The sequence below is a fragment of the Lethenteron reissneri genome, chromosome 16, assembly GCF_015708825.2.
Source record: "Lethenteron reissneri isolate LAM-NWPU_2019-01 chromosome 16, ASM1570882v1, whole genome shotgun sequence".
NCBI classification, from domain to species: Eukaryota; Metazoa; Chordata; class Hyperoartia; order Petromyzontiformes; family Petromyzontidae; genus Lethenteron; species Lethenteron reissneri.
The window spans coordinates 6,747,071-6,762,406 of record NC_083794.1 but is presented as its reverse complement, the minus strand read 5'-3'; the positions used below and the strand labels follow the sequence as shown (position 1 = coordinate 6,762,406).

General features: G+C 46.2%; 1 protein-coding gene across 1 annotated transcript in view; it reads left to right on the top strand.

Moving 5' to 3' along the window:
• The window catches only part of LOC133342874 (short transient receptor potential channel 4-like), a 79,911-nt gene that overhangs the window by 17,840 nt on the left and 46,735 nt on the right, over positions 1 to 15,336 (top strand). The window contains 1 exon segment of the mRNA XM_061552232.1: positions 568 to 961. Within this exon segment, the coding sequence (XP_061408216.1) occupies positions 568 to 961 (394 nt within the window).

Here is a 15,336-nt window from a genome sequence, read left to right as displayed (position 1 = left end):
TATAGCTCTTTTTCCTGGTGAAAATGTATCGATCAACGAAGTGGCTTATCACCTGGAAATGTATAGCAGCCAAATGTTCTAAACGCATGTTTATAAATGTGGAGAAAAACCCGGAGAACCTGGAGAAAAATTCACGCAACCACGAAAAGAGACACATGCAAACTCCAAAATATACAGCAGGCGTCAAGGGTCGGGATTGAACCCACGACTTCCTGTACACCAGGCGAGGTAGTTAACATCTCCTAGCCACGGTGATGATGAGAGAGAGATACGCAAACTCCAAATACACAGCAGGCGTCAAGGGTCAGGATCTAACTCACGACCTCCTGCAGACCAGGCGAGGTAGTTAACATCTCCTAGCCACAGTGATGATGAGAGAGAGAGAGATGCAAACTCCAAATATACAGCAGCAGGCGTCAAGGGTCGGAATCGAACCCACGACCTCCTGTAGACCAGGCGAGGTAGTAAACATCTAAACATCTCGCAGTAGCCACGCGGCAGTTGGGGGCGAATTCTTACTGCGAACATTTCTCCCCCCACCCCCCCCCCCCGAATGTCGCCACGCAGGCGGGTGGCCTCCGGACATATGGCCCAGTCCTACTACAGACGCGCGGGCGCGAGCGAACAACGCCGCGACCGCATCCCCCTGCGCATCGTGCGCGCCGAGGCGGGCCTCTCACCGGCCGAGCGGGCCTTCCTGGCGGCCGTCGAGAGCGGCGACTACTGCACGGTGAAGCGGGCGCTGGACGACGTGTCGGTCTACGGTCACATCGACGTCAACTGCCTGGACCCGCTGGGGCGCAGCGCGCTGCTGCTCGCCATCGACAACGACAACCTGGAGATCGTCGAGTTGCTGCTGAGCTACAAGCTGTCGGCGTGGGACGCGCTCCTGCACGCCATCCGCAAGGAGGCGATAGGCGCCGTGCAGCTGCTGCTGGACCACATCAAGTGCGTGCCACAGGTGAGGTCGTCGGCAGCGTCGGCGTTGGGGCAGAGGTCGCAAACGGGTTTTGATTCCTTACCTGTACCCGGCCGCACCAGGGTCGCAAATGGGTACCGGCCAGGTACGGGTTCCCGTTCCCTACCCGTACCCGTACCCTACCCGAAATGAGTGACAAACGGTTACTCACCAGTGACTCACGGCCTACCCGTACTTGGCCGCACCAGGGTCGCAAACGGCTACCCGTACCCGTACCCGGCCGGGTACGGGTAGCCGGGTATCGGGTAAGGTACGGGTATCGGGTACCCGGTTGCGACCTCTGCTTTGGGGTTGAGTGGGCACGCGGGTGAACGCGCGACTTCCTGGGGAAGAATGGCAGGGCACCGGTGGACAGCAACAGAGTTAGCTACGTATGAATCTTGACTTGAAAGCTTTCGTGACTGCAGGAATTCATGTTCTTTGGGTCTTTCGGTAAAGCCAAGTAGATAGGTTCAAATTAATTTTAGTTTTTATTTATTTGAACCTATCTACGTAACTTTACACAAAGAATAAGAGAGGTTTCCGTGTGAAGTCACTGCACTCTGCATTCGGGTCCCATTACAAACGTGGGATTAATATAAACTGCACAAATAACAAAAAAATAACGAACAAAAAAACTGCGACGTTTCGACATCCTCCTGATGACGTTCACTTGTGTTGTGATCGAAACGTCGTAGTTTTTTGTTATTTTTTTTTATTTTCTTTGAACCTATCTACGTGACTTCACCGAAAAACCCAAAGAATATAGCTACATATGCCTCGACGCCCCGCACTTTCAAGGGCCCCGCGCTAAATGCTTTCAAGCTATCCATTCCGGTTTAGTGATTCTGCACTTGCTCTATTACTCAAGTACTATACTGCCTTCAACTTTTATGAACGACTGGCTGTTTAAGGTTTGCGATTTGTCGTTTTATCTGGCTGTATAGCAAATGAAAAAATACAATTACTTTACTGTGCAAGTTAAACATTTGTTTTAATATTTGTGTTTTATTTTATTTTATTTAGGGCCCCTTTACAACATGTGCTACAGGCCCCACCCTAGCTTAATCCGGCACTGCAGGGCAGGGGTGGGTGGCCCGGATCAAAAAAAAAACAAGAACATGGATCATGCAAATTGTGTGTAAAGTGCGTAATAAAAACATTTCTTAACGGCAGGAAGTATATTGCAGATTGAGCAATCATTGGAAGGACGTGATACACCACGTCAAGTTTTAACTGCTGTGATTCTCACTCTTACACCCGTGCTGTTTTCGTTTACTTATTCAAGCTCATTGACATGCTAATTTCTCCAGCCCCCGCCCGTCCCTGCACGCCACAAACCCTCCCCCCTCTCCCCCCCCGTGAACTCCTGCAGCCACGACTCTACAAACCCCCCCCCTCCCCCCCCCCCCCCCGTGCCTATATAAAGCCACAACAGCAGACCATTCTTTCTCACCTGATGACGGACGCTTGTTTTGCGACAGAAACGTCGTGTTCTTTTATTCTCTTTTCTATCTACGTGACTTTACCGAAAGAACCAGAGAGTATAGTACTATATTTTTGTTACAATTTTTTTTTTATCGAGCAGTAAAACATCCGTCACCGAGAATGTAAATTATTGGTTTGACTGACTGCCGTACGATGAAATATTTCCGCGTAGCGGGACGTGTGAGAAAGTGAATCCCCTACGCATGTTGCACTTCTTTCGCACCGTACGTGGCCAAACGTGCTCATCGGATGTGTGAGAGTGGATCAGTGGCGGCTCCTGCAAAATCTCTCAGGGGGGGGGGGCAAATGTCTGGATGATTGATAAGGATAAGGTCCACCCATGCAATGGATACATTAACAGCTTAAGCATGTAAAGGTAACTTCACTTCTTTAATATTAATGAAAAATAAAGTGACTCTTACAATACATCTCCTTGTTTGCTTCTATACTCACTATTAATAGAATCCACTCAAGTTTCTTTTATTAAAGATTCCACTAGGTGGCGACAAATTATATTGTTGGATGAAACGTGCTTACGTATGATGACGTAAGCACGTTAGGGCGAGCCCTCCCGGAAGTCATAAAGAATGCTTTGCAGCGCCCCCGTTCGAAAAAAAACATCTTTGAATGTAAGTCTATGGGGCCACTCGGGGCGATTCTCAGCCGGAGTGAAATCGCCCAAACAGAGGCGGTACTCCACAGAACGTGACATGACGCTGATTGGACTATATCCAGAGGCACAGTGACGGCTAGCGTGACTCTGTGGTTGAATGACATTGGTGGTGCGTCGCCCAATCGCCCTAATGAAGAAACCGCCCCTGGAGTGGAGGGATAACCCAGCGGCCGCGCCTTCGCCGCTTGTTGCAGAGGTTCACGGTTTGAATCCGTGCGACCACCCTGGTTATTACCGCGCATGTACTAACTGTAGTGATAATAATAATACTACGCGGCGTCTACTTCACAGTGGACGTTCAAGATCCATTGGCGTCATTCGCAAGAGCATGTGTAATCCCAAATCATACAATCGTGGCCCATACTGGCAGACTAATTCCCCGGGTCACTCTTGCAGTGGAGACTATTCTGGCCTCTTGCGTTCTCACCTGGTTAAACAAGATCAACTTAAGCTCTTTAGTCATGTTAACACGAATTGACTAATTTGTACAAGTAAGCCTATTGCATTCAAATCAGTCTTAGGAACACCACATCTCAAAAATCCTGAATCCCCTGTCAGATGTCGCTTATCAGTGTCCAAGATTCAGAGACACATACGGTAATACCATAGCGATTAACCTTATTTGTAGTAGATTAATGTTGGACTGCAGAAATGCATCTTTGTCTTCCCATATCCTTGTGCTTTGTAACATTCCTGTTGCAATGACCAATCTGGTCTCAGCCTCATTCTTCGATCTTCTGTCTTCCTTGAAGTTTGCTCCGAAATGTTTAAAGGAGTTCCCTTAATCATGTTTTTTCTCTCCTTACATATATGTCCTCTCCTACCGGGGCATCGCCTGGCTTTTCTCGCCACTAATTACAATACCATATGATGTTGCCACCCTGTCAAGGGTAACTTCATAGACCTGCCATCCTTCTGCTGAATTTGCAATCAGATCAATGTCATCTGCGAATCTAAGATTGCAGATCAATCATTCTCTGAATGGTACAGAACTGTCAAACGATTTACGCGTGTCTGACATCGCGTTCTAAATACACGATATATATGCATGGTCATAACGGACAACCCTGTCGTTTGTGGAACGACTCACTAAAAGCATGGTACATCAGATCTCCACCCATTGTACTGTTGTATAATGATTCTACAGCTATTATTTTACTTGGACGATTAAACGTCTTCATAACCCCGCACCCACGAGACCTTATTGTCATATGTGATCGAATGCTTTTTTTTAATCAATAAAAATATGATGGAGGTCTTTCTGATGTTCATTATATTTCTCAAAGGTTGAAAATGTGTTCTGCTGTACTTCCTCCAGCCCTGACACCTGCCTCTTCTTCCTATAAAAAGGCTTCTTTCTACCTGTGGGTTGACACCTTTTTAAACATAGTAGAAATAAATAAATAAATGGTTATATTTACATTGTATGATATTTCTTGTTTTCAAGTATCGGTATCATTACACATTTGGACCATTGCATTGGCCAATTGCCAGACTGCCAGATGGCCTTGCAGATTCTGCACAGAATTTCAATTATAATTTCTCCTCCTCTAAGGAATTCAACAAATATAGTTTCCTAAGTGTCTTAGACCTTGCTTATTTGTGTGTCCCAGACGACATTTCTCTGTCGTGTCTTCCCTGTCACCGTATGGAATTTTTCCGACTCTGAGATTCCAGGCCTCTTTGGATTATCAGGATATTCTTTTGTGGAGGTGGGTTCATCTTTTTGGTTCTTTCGGTAAAGTCACGTAGAAGGGAAGTAATAAAATAATAAATAATAAAACATAATAAAACAATTATTTATTTAATTATGCTTTATTTTATTTTTATTATTTTATTATTTCCCTTCTACGTGACTTTACCGAAAAACCAAGAAGATGAATCCCTGCAGTCACGAAAGATTTAAATCGAAAAATTGGAGGTGGGTTATTCTTTGGTTCTTTCGGTTAAGTCACGTCTAAAGATAAAATAATAAATTAAAATAAAAGCATATTACGACGTTTCGATTGCAACACAAGCAATCATCATCAGGCAAAAAAAAGAGATAGCAACAAAAAATCTAACTAGAAAACTATAGACAGACATACAAGAATAATTCCTGCAGTCACGAAAGCTCCATAATTAAGATGGTAGGTGGGTTGTTTATTTTTCATTGTCATCACTGGCATCTCAGTGGGTGTGGACGGCTGTTGGCTCATGACGAGCTCATTCTCACCGTGTTGGTCCGCTGGCTCATTTTATCTCATATGGATGGCCAGACACCCTCCTCCTCCCCACTCGGCAAGGCGTAGTAGCGGGAGAGGCGGTTTAGTGGGGCCGATTTGCCGACCATGTGACAGGCAGCACTGAGTTTCAGAGTCTCAGTAACAGGCGACGGCTTACATTATTTTATAATTTTTGGTCAAGGTGACCCGTGTTTGTTCGTTGTACATGAATAGTTGTTAAAAGTGTATTCAACAAAGTTGCAGGCAGTTTTAAAATGTGGCCATGATGAATGCGGTGCACCTTGGTCCACCGTCTATTGGTATTAATTCCACCTTGGACGTTAATTTTAGCTCGTTTGTTTGGCCCACATTGTCTGTGGGATTGATGCGTCGGTCGAAAGCTTCAGAAGCCCGATGGCACTGGCGTAAATGATTACACCTCTCCGATGACTCATTGCAGTGGAAATCAGTCCAAGTTTTCCACATTTAAACAAGTACTTCTCGGAAACATGACTCTTGAAGGGCTAAAGGCCAATGGATTAAATGTTGATGGCTTTCTCCAATGAAAACAACACCTTACACAGTCATTTATTCGAATGACTAATTCATTTCCGCTATCCTATCTATATCCAGATTCATTATCTTTTTTGGTAAAGTTGACCTGTGTTTTTTGCGAACTGTACATGAACGGTTGTTATATTCCTACCAAAACAAAGTTGCAGGTAGTGTTCAAATATGGCGATGTTGAAATTGTCCATTCTTGTGCCTGGTGATGTCACGTGGATCTTCATCATCCTCTTGCCCGGTTGTGGTCAATCTTTCAGAAATCCCCTAGAATAAATCGCTGCACAGCCGTGAGAAACGGCCTGTCTCTTGCCGTGTTATTACAACGGATTGGAATCACTCCAGGAGTGGCGATGAGAGTCGGATTCAACCGAGACCCGTCAGACGTCACAACTCGTGACCCATCTCTACCCACAGCCAGATGTCACAGACACTCAGGGAAGCACTGTGATTGCAGCCACGTTCACGGAGGGCCACGAATGCTCATGGCCAAGCCTTAAGCAGGTGATTTAAAAAATGCCGGCGTCCTCGAAGGGACGACAAATTGTTTACCGATTCAATCAAAGAAAATGACAAAAAACTACGACGTTTCGATCACAACACAAGCGATCGTCATCAGGAGGGAAAAAGAGCCCTGTACATCTCCTCCACGAGGGCGCGGAGGTGGGTACCTGTGGCTACCTCCGCGCATTTGTGGAGGCCGCTCTCTAATCTTACATTGACATGCTAATTTCTCACATTAACATCACTAGCCCCCACGACCAACCCTCAGTGTTGCGTCGACAATGGGCCGTACAATGCGATTGTTATGAGATTAGACGTTAGACCCTTTACTTATCACCATGTTGAGAGCCCAGTTAGGACCAAATACAGGGTGCTTCAACAATGTTTCAACACTTATATGGGACTATCCTTTTTAATGGAAAAATAACGGATAATACACTCTAATATGATAACAAATGTATGTTAATAGCTTCGAAAGTCAAAGAGTCTCGACGTATTCGCCATCATTGTCAACACACGCCTGGAATCTTCTCCAGGTGGTCCCCAGAGCCTGGGGGCACATTTCTCGTGGTGTTGTTACAACTTCTCAGAAGTGTTAAAAAAAATTAAGCACCCTGTACATCTCCTTCTCAAGGGAGAAGAGACATCGATAAGAAATGGTACAGCGTACCAATGGAATAACGGAATGAAAAACCCAAAGTCCATTTTAAAAAAAGGCAAAATTTCTGAAAATGTTACTGTGGCTAAAACGAGAGTAGTTCTCCATCATTGCTCCTCGCAATTCAATCAGCAGCAGCAAGTGGCCTGTGTGCTATAGGAATGGATCTGTTGACCTAAAACACTTCACCACCACTCTCTTAAATATTCTCGAAGTCCCCGCCTCACCATTCCACGCCCAGAATGAAGGTTACATTTTATTTTATGATGAATATGTAAAGCCGCTGGTGAGGTACCCATGCGTTTTTTTTTAATCCTTTATATTAAGTTCACTTGCTTGCTTGCTTAGGACCGTGCAAATTTTTCGGTCGCCTTTAAACCCACTTCCCGTGATCCAATCGAGCTGACATTTTCCACACAGACTCGTTGTGCGTGACAATTAATGTTCGTGAAAAAAAATTTCCACAATTTTACACTTTCTAGGACAAAAATATTATATTTAATTACCAATTGCTAAATGCTGCCATGCAATCATCTGACCCATAGGTGGCAGCCATCTCAAGTCAGAGGACGAGAGGACTCTAGCCGCCACGCATATAAATGATTTATAGTGAAAAACTTTGTTTTTACGGATTAATTGTTTATTTATTGCAATCCTGTACCAGGAGCTTTTGCTCTGATAAGTTCGGGGTAATTCCAGAGACTTTGAGGCATAATTAATTCAAATGTATGGGCAGAGATTCAGATATGAGGACTTTGCAATTAATTTGTGGCTGTTTTTATTTCTTTCTACCTGCTTGCTTCTCCCGATACGTTGTACTAAATGCATTTCCTCACGTTGATTAATATCATTAATATAATTCATCATCAATATAATGATATTCATTCCAAATATTTACTCAGGACAAGCCTCGCTGAGTCAAAAGAAGATATTCCCAGAAGGGGTCCTCCATTTTAGCTGTTTGGCCAATTCCATGAGAGTTTGACTTCGTGTTTGAGGAAACTGAAGGACCCCGAGAAAACCCACCACAGGAGTCACTCAACACGGTCAATCCCATGGTCACCTCGTCGCCACACACCTACAACACCTGGCAAGCCATGGTGGTCACCCATTCAAGCACTAACTTAGGCGCAACGCTGGTTTACTTTTGATCGGGTAGTAGGCTTAATTAATATATTTAATTGTGCATATTATATGGAGCGAAAAGCTTTCAAATATATTAAGAGTTGAATTTGGATTGATATATCATCTAAATGCAACTGCATCTCAAGGCGCTGTACAGAACAATAATGTTATTTAATTTATACAGAGATACAGACAGTCATTGGCTGAATAAAAATAAGACCTTGAGTGTGTATTGAACAGGGGACAGCTAGTCGACTGCATGGATGGCTTGGGACGAGCAGTTCTAGACATTGGGGGCACCAGAGAAGAACGAGCAACCTCCCAGTGAGCGTAGGTTGACTCGGAGCTGTGGTAGGAACCCGTGGTGGTTCGGCCAGAGAGGGCTCATGGGGGGGGGGCAGGGGCGGGGTAGTTAAACGAAATGAGAGAGGAGCAGTAGAAATGGGCGAGCACATTGAAGGCTCTTAAAGACAGCGAATGCAATCATGAAATTGATCGGAGATTGGATTAGGACACTGTGGAAGAATCCGAGTTAATGAACCATCTTTCTGAGCAGAGGCATAAATGAAAACTCACTTGTATTGTCACAAAGCATTTTCCATTTACATGTGTACATTTAACTGATGCAAATTTATTGTGTTTAATGTTTGTTAAATATGTTTTTATTTTTTATACAACCTTTTCCCATCAAGCTCTATAAGGTTTACTCACAGGAGAGGTTTTTTTAAATATCTAAGGGGCCGTCCATAAATGACGTCACGGGATTCTAGACGATTTTTGACCCCCCGTCGTCACACGGCGTCACAAAAAATCAGACCCCCCTCAAATATGACGTCACAAAGCTCTGCCCCCCCCCCCCAAAAATATAACATGCTTCAAATCGCTTTAAACTATTGTCATTGTAGTGGGTATTTAATGTGCCGCTGCACTCTGATGTTGGAGAAAACATTTATTAAAAAGTTTATTTAATTCAGTAGAACGTGTTGTCTATATTTATTTAAAGTTGCGCAGTCACACATCGTCACAAATGTCTGACCCCCCCCCCCCTAGGTGCATGACGTCATTTATGGACGGCTCCTAAATAGAAAATGAGACACGGGAAAGAGAAATAGCATATTTTGTCAAAATACTAAAGTACTAATAACCTACGTTGGTTGCACTCCGGAGTCCTCTTACACCCACAAGCAAAGCAAGGATATATATTTTATTTTTATTTTCATAGCGTCATTCATGCTAATTGCATCTCACAACGCTGTAGAACAATTATACGCATAATCACATTCAGGGCTAAATGCTATGTTTAGCAATTATATTGTTTTTATAAGTAAATGAAACCAGATTTGAAGCTTTCGTGACTGCAGGAATTACTCTTTGGTTCTTTCGGTAAAGTCACGTAGAAAGAAAAATAATTAAATAATATGCATATATTTTTTAAAAATGTATGTTCTTTTTACGTGACTTTACCGAAAGAACCAAAGGGTAAATAAAACCCATAGAAAAAATCTGCATAAACACATGAAGAAATGGTATAAAAACATAAGGGTATAAACAACAACAAAAGTTATCACAACAGAGGTATAGAAAATTATTCTGTACGTTAGCTCTTGACACCCGCAAGAGCAGTCATACGGTGGCGTCTCCAACTTAACATCTTTCACGGAGACAGCAGTATTCGCTCACGACCTTAAGGTCAGAGCAACCAAGGCAGCGTTGCAAGCGAGCGAACTGAATTTCAGCTTGCGAATGCGATTTTTTTCACGATGTATTTTTTCATGGAGAGATTGTGTCGAGGCGTCTGAGAGAACTGCACTTCACGGATGCGGATGATGACACCGACGATTAGGAATAAAATCATCCGTTAGGTCCGGCAGCACCACCTACGAATGTTATCCATGTGAGTTAAGTCTCTTGACTGAAATAAAAAAAATTCAAAACATGAAGGGGGAAAATAAATAAATAAATAGACCAACATTTCGCCGCATGCATCACCAACGCTGCTTCATGACATCAACATTATATATCTCGTAGGGTGACGTTTTGGGTAACGACCCTTATTCAGAGTAGGGGGGACGGGCCAGACAGAGGACTTCACAGTCTCTCTCGCCTCACTTTCTGCAATGAAGAAGGGACGTTGCCCAAAATGTCAGCTTGCGACATGTGTTTGTCCGTAATAAGACAGCGTTCATGACGAATGTGGTGCCACTAATTTCTGAAAAAATGTTTTACAAATACCTATTAACGTTTACATATGCTTCCTGCTGCTACCTTAGTTGGAAGCTGATTTGATGCAGAGTGCCCTGTCCATGAATGAAACAAATACGTTGATTTTGTTCTGGTTTTCCACGTAAAATGAAATATTTAAGTCGATCACCCTTTCGACCTTCTGCACTTATATTACCTGCAGCATTTTCATGAAGCAAACACACAACGCATTGTTTTTTGGCTTTCTGGATCTCACCAGCAGTTAGGCTTGATAAGCAAATACGAGGTTAAATTGGTGAGAGCACTCCCTCTCAGTAATGGAGCCTTATCAGCGCAAAATAAATCGATACGTAGGTGGCCGTTTGAGAACGAGACATCTTTCTTCAAGCTCATCAGAAAAGTTGCATATCGAGTTGGGGCAGAAGGGTATATCATAATGTGGATCTCGAGATTGAAACTGAAGCCAAAGCATACAAATAAGAACATCTCACATTAGTATAACGATGGGATCATTCATACACGCTCTTCATTCTGCCTAATGGACTGTGCGTAAACTGTATTCGCCCTCGGCGCAACTTTTTTCACGAGTTTACACAAAACAATTACTGCACTAAAAAACACTAATGATGGGTGGCTGCGGATGGCCAAGAGACAGTTTCCCATAAAAAACAAATGCTGCAATGTATTTACGAAATTTCCATCATTGAGGTGTCGCACGTGATTGAACAAGCGTGGATCTGACACGTGAACAAACATGCGCCTGACTGCACTCACGGCCACTGCCTTTGCAAACACAATGTACACCCACGTGGCTCCTCAAAGATTAGAAGCCATTCAGATCGTTAAAAAAAAACCTTTGCATCGCCGGCCCTCCGCACACCGGTTAATCTCTTTCCCACTGTAACCAAACAAATATATTCACTCGCGCCGCGTGCGCTAATGAGATTGTGTTCTTTATTCCTACGCAGACACCTGCCGCGAACATTGCGCCTTTGTGCCCTGATTTATGCGCTTATTTTCCACTCGCCCCGCACAACGCGCTACCGGTGAGCATGAAATGCGGCATTGCGTCACTCAGACCCTCGCTAAGCTGCGTGCGTAAGGGGAGGCGGAATTGTCTCTGAGATGGGACACGCGAACACAATGTCTGACTTTCTGTATGCTCACGATAGATAGATAGATAAATGGAACGTATTGCGCCATTTAAAAAAAAATCGGGGGTGTACGTGTGTTGTGTGTGTGTGTCTTGGGGAATGGTAGTGTAGCGGTTAGCGCGCAGCACTACGAACCCGGCCACCCAAGTTCGATTCCCGCTCACAGACAACACCAGTGGCGTTTATCTGAATGGATCCTGGGCCTCTCATAGGTCGATTTGTAAACATTGGCACTAGGAAGACAAATGCGGCCAGGCGTGGTGCTGGTCGCCCACCCCCTCGTGTGTCGTGCCGGCTTTCATAGGTGCTCGCAAACAGCATGTGCCCCAAAAGTCTGTTAAGGCTATATGGGGGATCTTGTTTTTTGTGCATCCTGGATAAGTGATCTCGACACGGTCAATAAAGTAGCCAAGCTGGAACAAAAAATTGCCGTCCAACTGAACAATTGATCCTTATGGCGGTACCCCGAGGTACCAAATAATACAAAATGGCCGAGGCAATTATATATTTAATTTCTGGGACACCATTTTTCCAGGGGTGTACTTAACTCCGCGACTGGGGTACCAATCAATCCGAAATCAGTGCTACTCCGCGACGTCGAAACGCAGCGAGGACGATTGCGCTGAAACCCTGAATGCTCGCAAGCACCACAGTGCATCGTGTACAGCTCGTCGAGATGAGTTGATTGCCGCTTTGCCGACCATCAACAGACTAAAAACGACTGCATCACGGACATTATGCGACAGCCCGGGGTACTATTGTACCCGGGGTACTGCCATAAGGTTCAATTGTTAAAATCAATTGCGTTCTCTAAAACAAAAGAATGTCGACATATCTTCTTGGTTCTTTCGGTAAAGTCACGTAGAAGGGAAATAATAAAATAATAAAATATAAAACATAATAAAATAATTCTCACGACGTTTCGGCCACAACGCAAGCAGCCGTCCTCATGTGAAAAACAGGTCTGTCAAAAAGACAGCGTCTGAATGAACACCACCAGGCTTGGCAGCGTATACTTAAGCTGGGTTGGAGGGGGAAGAGCGCCTTGACAAAGGAATTTGCATATCAATAGGAATTTAGCATATTTATTGGAAATGCAGATATGGGATTAGTCACTATTAGTCACTAGGCTGAGCTCCGGAACATATTCCCTCGCCATCCCCTTACCCCATGCCCCTCGCCCTGCTGTTGGTGATGGGCGGGCAGCAATATATCAATGAAAAATAAAGCCCTGTGTAAATGGATCATATAACTGTCAACGTATGTGTAAGTGACGCGAACAAACATTTCTGCTTTATCATTAAGAGCCTTTATTTTGGAGACAACGCTATTCCTAGGCCCGGCCTTCTGTTCTTGATCCTTGAACTTTGTCTTCTCTCCAACCATGTTGTCACTCGCGGCTTTCGGTATCGTAAGGGTACCAGCATGTGCATGGCTTGAGGTACAATCACGGACTCACTGACCAGCGCCTGCAACAGACAACAATGGTTGCATACACTGGCCCACCGATTGCAGGAAAAAAATGCGAGCTCCCGACGGCATTTCTATGCAACCCTGGTAAGTGAGTATCCGGAGAGGCATTCTGTTTAAGAAATTGGTTGCCAGCAGGCATGGAACAGCTAACGTGCTGGAAACCAATGTGTCCCGACAAGGCGAACTCCACAATTTGCACCCGCCCGTAGATTTGCCCCACAATCCCCATGCTACCGCTGTTTGCCGCCACATACGTGCTGGAGATCAGCGATAAGCGACGGCCACTAGACAGTGGCAAGTCAAATATCTGGTGGGAAATAATATTGGCCGACGCCCCCGTATCAATCAAAATGCAGACCTCTTCTACAGAACCCACCACAACCGAGGTCCCCGCAGGCTGCCGCTTCGACCCGCTGAGCCAGCTTCTTCCACGGGTTGCCCGACTCGAGCCACCTGTGGAGGAGTGAGTCCCGACCCTCTTTAAGGGTTTTCGCGACTCCGTTATTCCCGACGCTCACCGATTCTGATGGTAAATCAAAAGTGGCGGTGGAGGTGGTGAGAGGTGATGATTCCCTAGATGCGTGAGGTGAACTATCCAGCCGGGTGTCTGGGGTGTCGAGGCTCGCCTGGTGTTGTAGTGAAGCAGCCACCGATGAAGAGGTGGACGCGGTCGTCACTGATGGCAGAGGGTCGTTCTTGCATCTACGCCCAATGTGTCCGGGTCGCCCGCAACGATAGCAGGTGATGGGCGGGCCCTGCTGTAGAGTCGCTCTCTCCCCTCTTGGCCCCCAACCTCGAGGTCATTGTGGAGTCGTCCCTCTGGGCCTCGTCCACCCGTGGACTACTGCCACCACCACTCCTTCCAGTGGCTCTCCGCTGCCTCCAACTGCCATCGTGACGGGCGGGGCCCCGGTCACGCGACCCTTGTTTTGCAGCTTGGGCAGGGCGTTCAGGCGCCGCGCCCCAGGACCTCATCTATAGGTGCCACCACTCAGGTCCGCTAGTTCATTTCTTCTTGTGCCCGCAGACACCGGGCTACCCACAAGGAGGTCTGTGCTTCCTCCTCCTCTATGGACAGTGCAATGCCCATCTCGTGAACCAAGGCCAGCATTCTGTCCATCACTATCGAATGCAACGCCGCTTTGTCCAGCCGAGAGTAAGCCGCCTGCCCGAGCGCCATCAGAGTGTTATGTTTGGTGAGGGGCGACTCTGCTTCCTCTCTTTTGCGCTGTTGGAACTTCCTCTTCGCGTTGGATGGCGGCTGAAAAACTTCAGCCATTTTGCGGCAGGTTGCTTGCAGCGTGGCCCTTCGCTCTACCAGTATGGCCTTGAAGATGGCGAGGGCTTCATCGTTTAAAGTCGTGGGCAGTGCCTTCAATGCATCTTCCTCCGTCCAATTCAATGCCTGGTATGCGGCCTCAAACCGCCTGGTGAAGGCTCCCAAGTTACCCCCTGCTGCCACAAACTCTTTTGACCGGCCCCAGCCAGTGAGGCCTGTCGGGTGCTCTCTTGTGCTCCACCGGCGCTGTCTCTGGCAGTGGTGTCCTGGCCACCACCAGTGTTCCGAGCATCACTGGCTCCCCGGCCTCCACAGCAGTCGGCCAGATGGCTCCGACCGCCGGTTCTCCCACCACCATCTCCACCACTCCCATTCTCCCCTCCTTCCCGGGAGCTGCACCATGAGCTGGGAGACCACGTCTGTGAAGCAGTCGATCCGTCCCTCTAGCCGCTCCCATCCTTGGGTCATGGGCGGCGCTCGAGTGATTGGATGCTCCGGTTGCTGCGGCTGCCCCTGATCTGTCACCACCGGCGCCCCGACAGCCTCTCTCACGTCCCCGAGATTGGTCTCCGGGTCTTTTTCGTCCAAGACATTCTGGATGAAGACCTCCTCATCGTCGGACGTCACCGGTGGGTTCCTTCGTCAGATTGGGCGCGACATTTGTCAGAGACCCCACTTCTGACACCGGTTATAGTGATGCCGACACATTCTTGCTTTCTTATTAAGAGCCATAATTTCGGACACAACGCTATTCATAGGCTCCGGCTTTGGTTCTTGATGCTTACATTTCGTATTCTCTCCAAACGTCATTTCCCCTCGTGCTATCCCCTTTTATATCCCTCGAGCCCCCTTTCGCAAAGGTTCACTTACCCCATTTCCCTCAGCTAATCCTCGTCCTCCTTCTCCAATCGTTGTCAACCGTCACCCGACCGTCCACTCTCCTTTTCCCGCCTTTTACGTTTGAATTTCTCAATCAATCAGTTCAATTCTCTGGCAGTAACCAATCCTCTTTGAGGCCTCCCTTCACCAATTAGAGGCCTATAACGCACTTCCT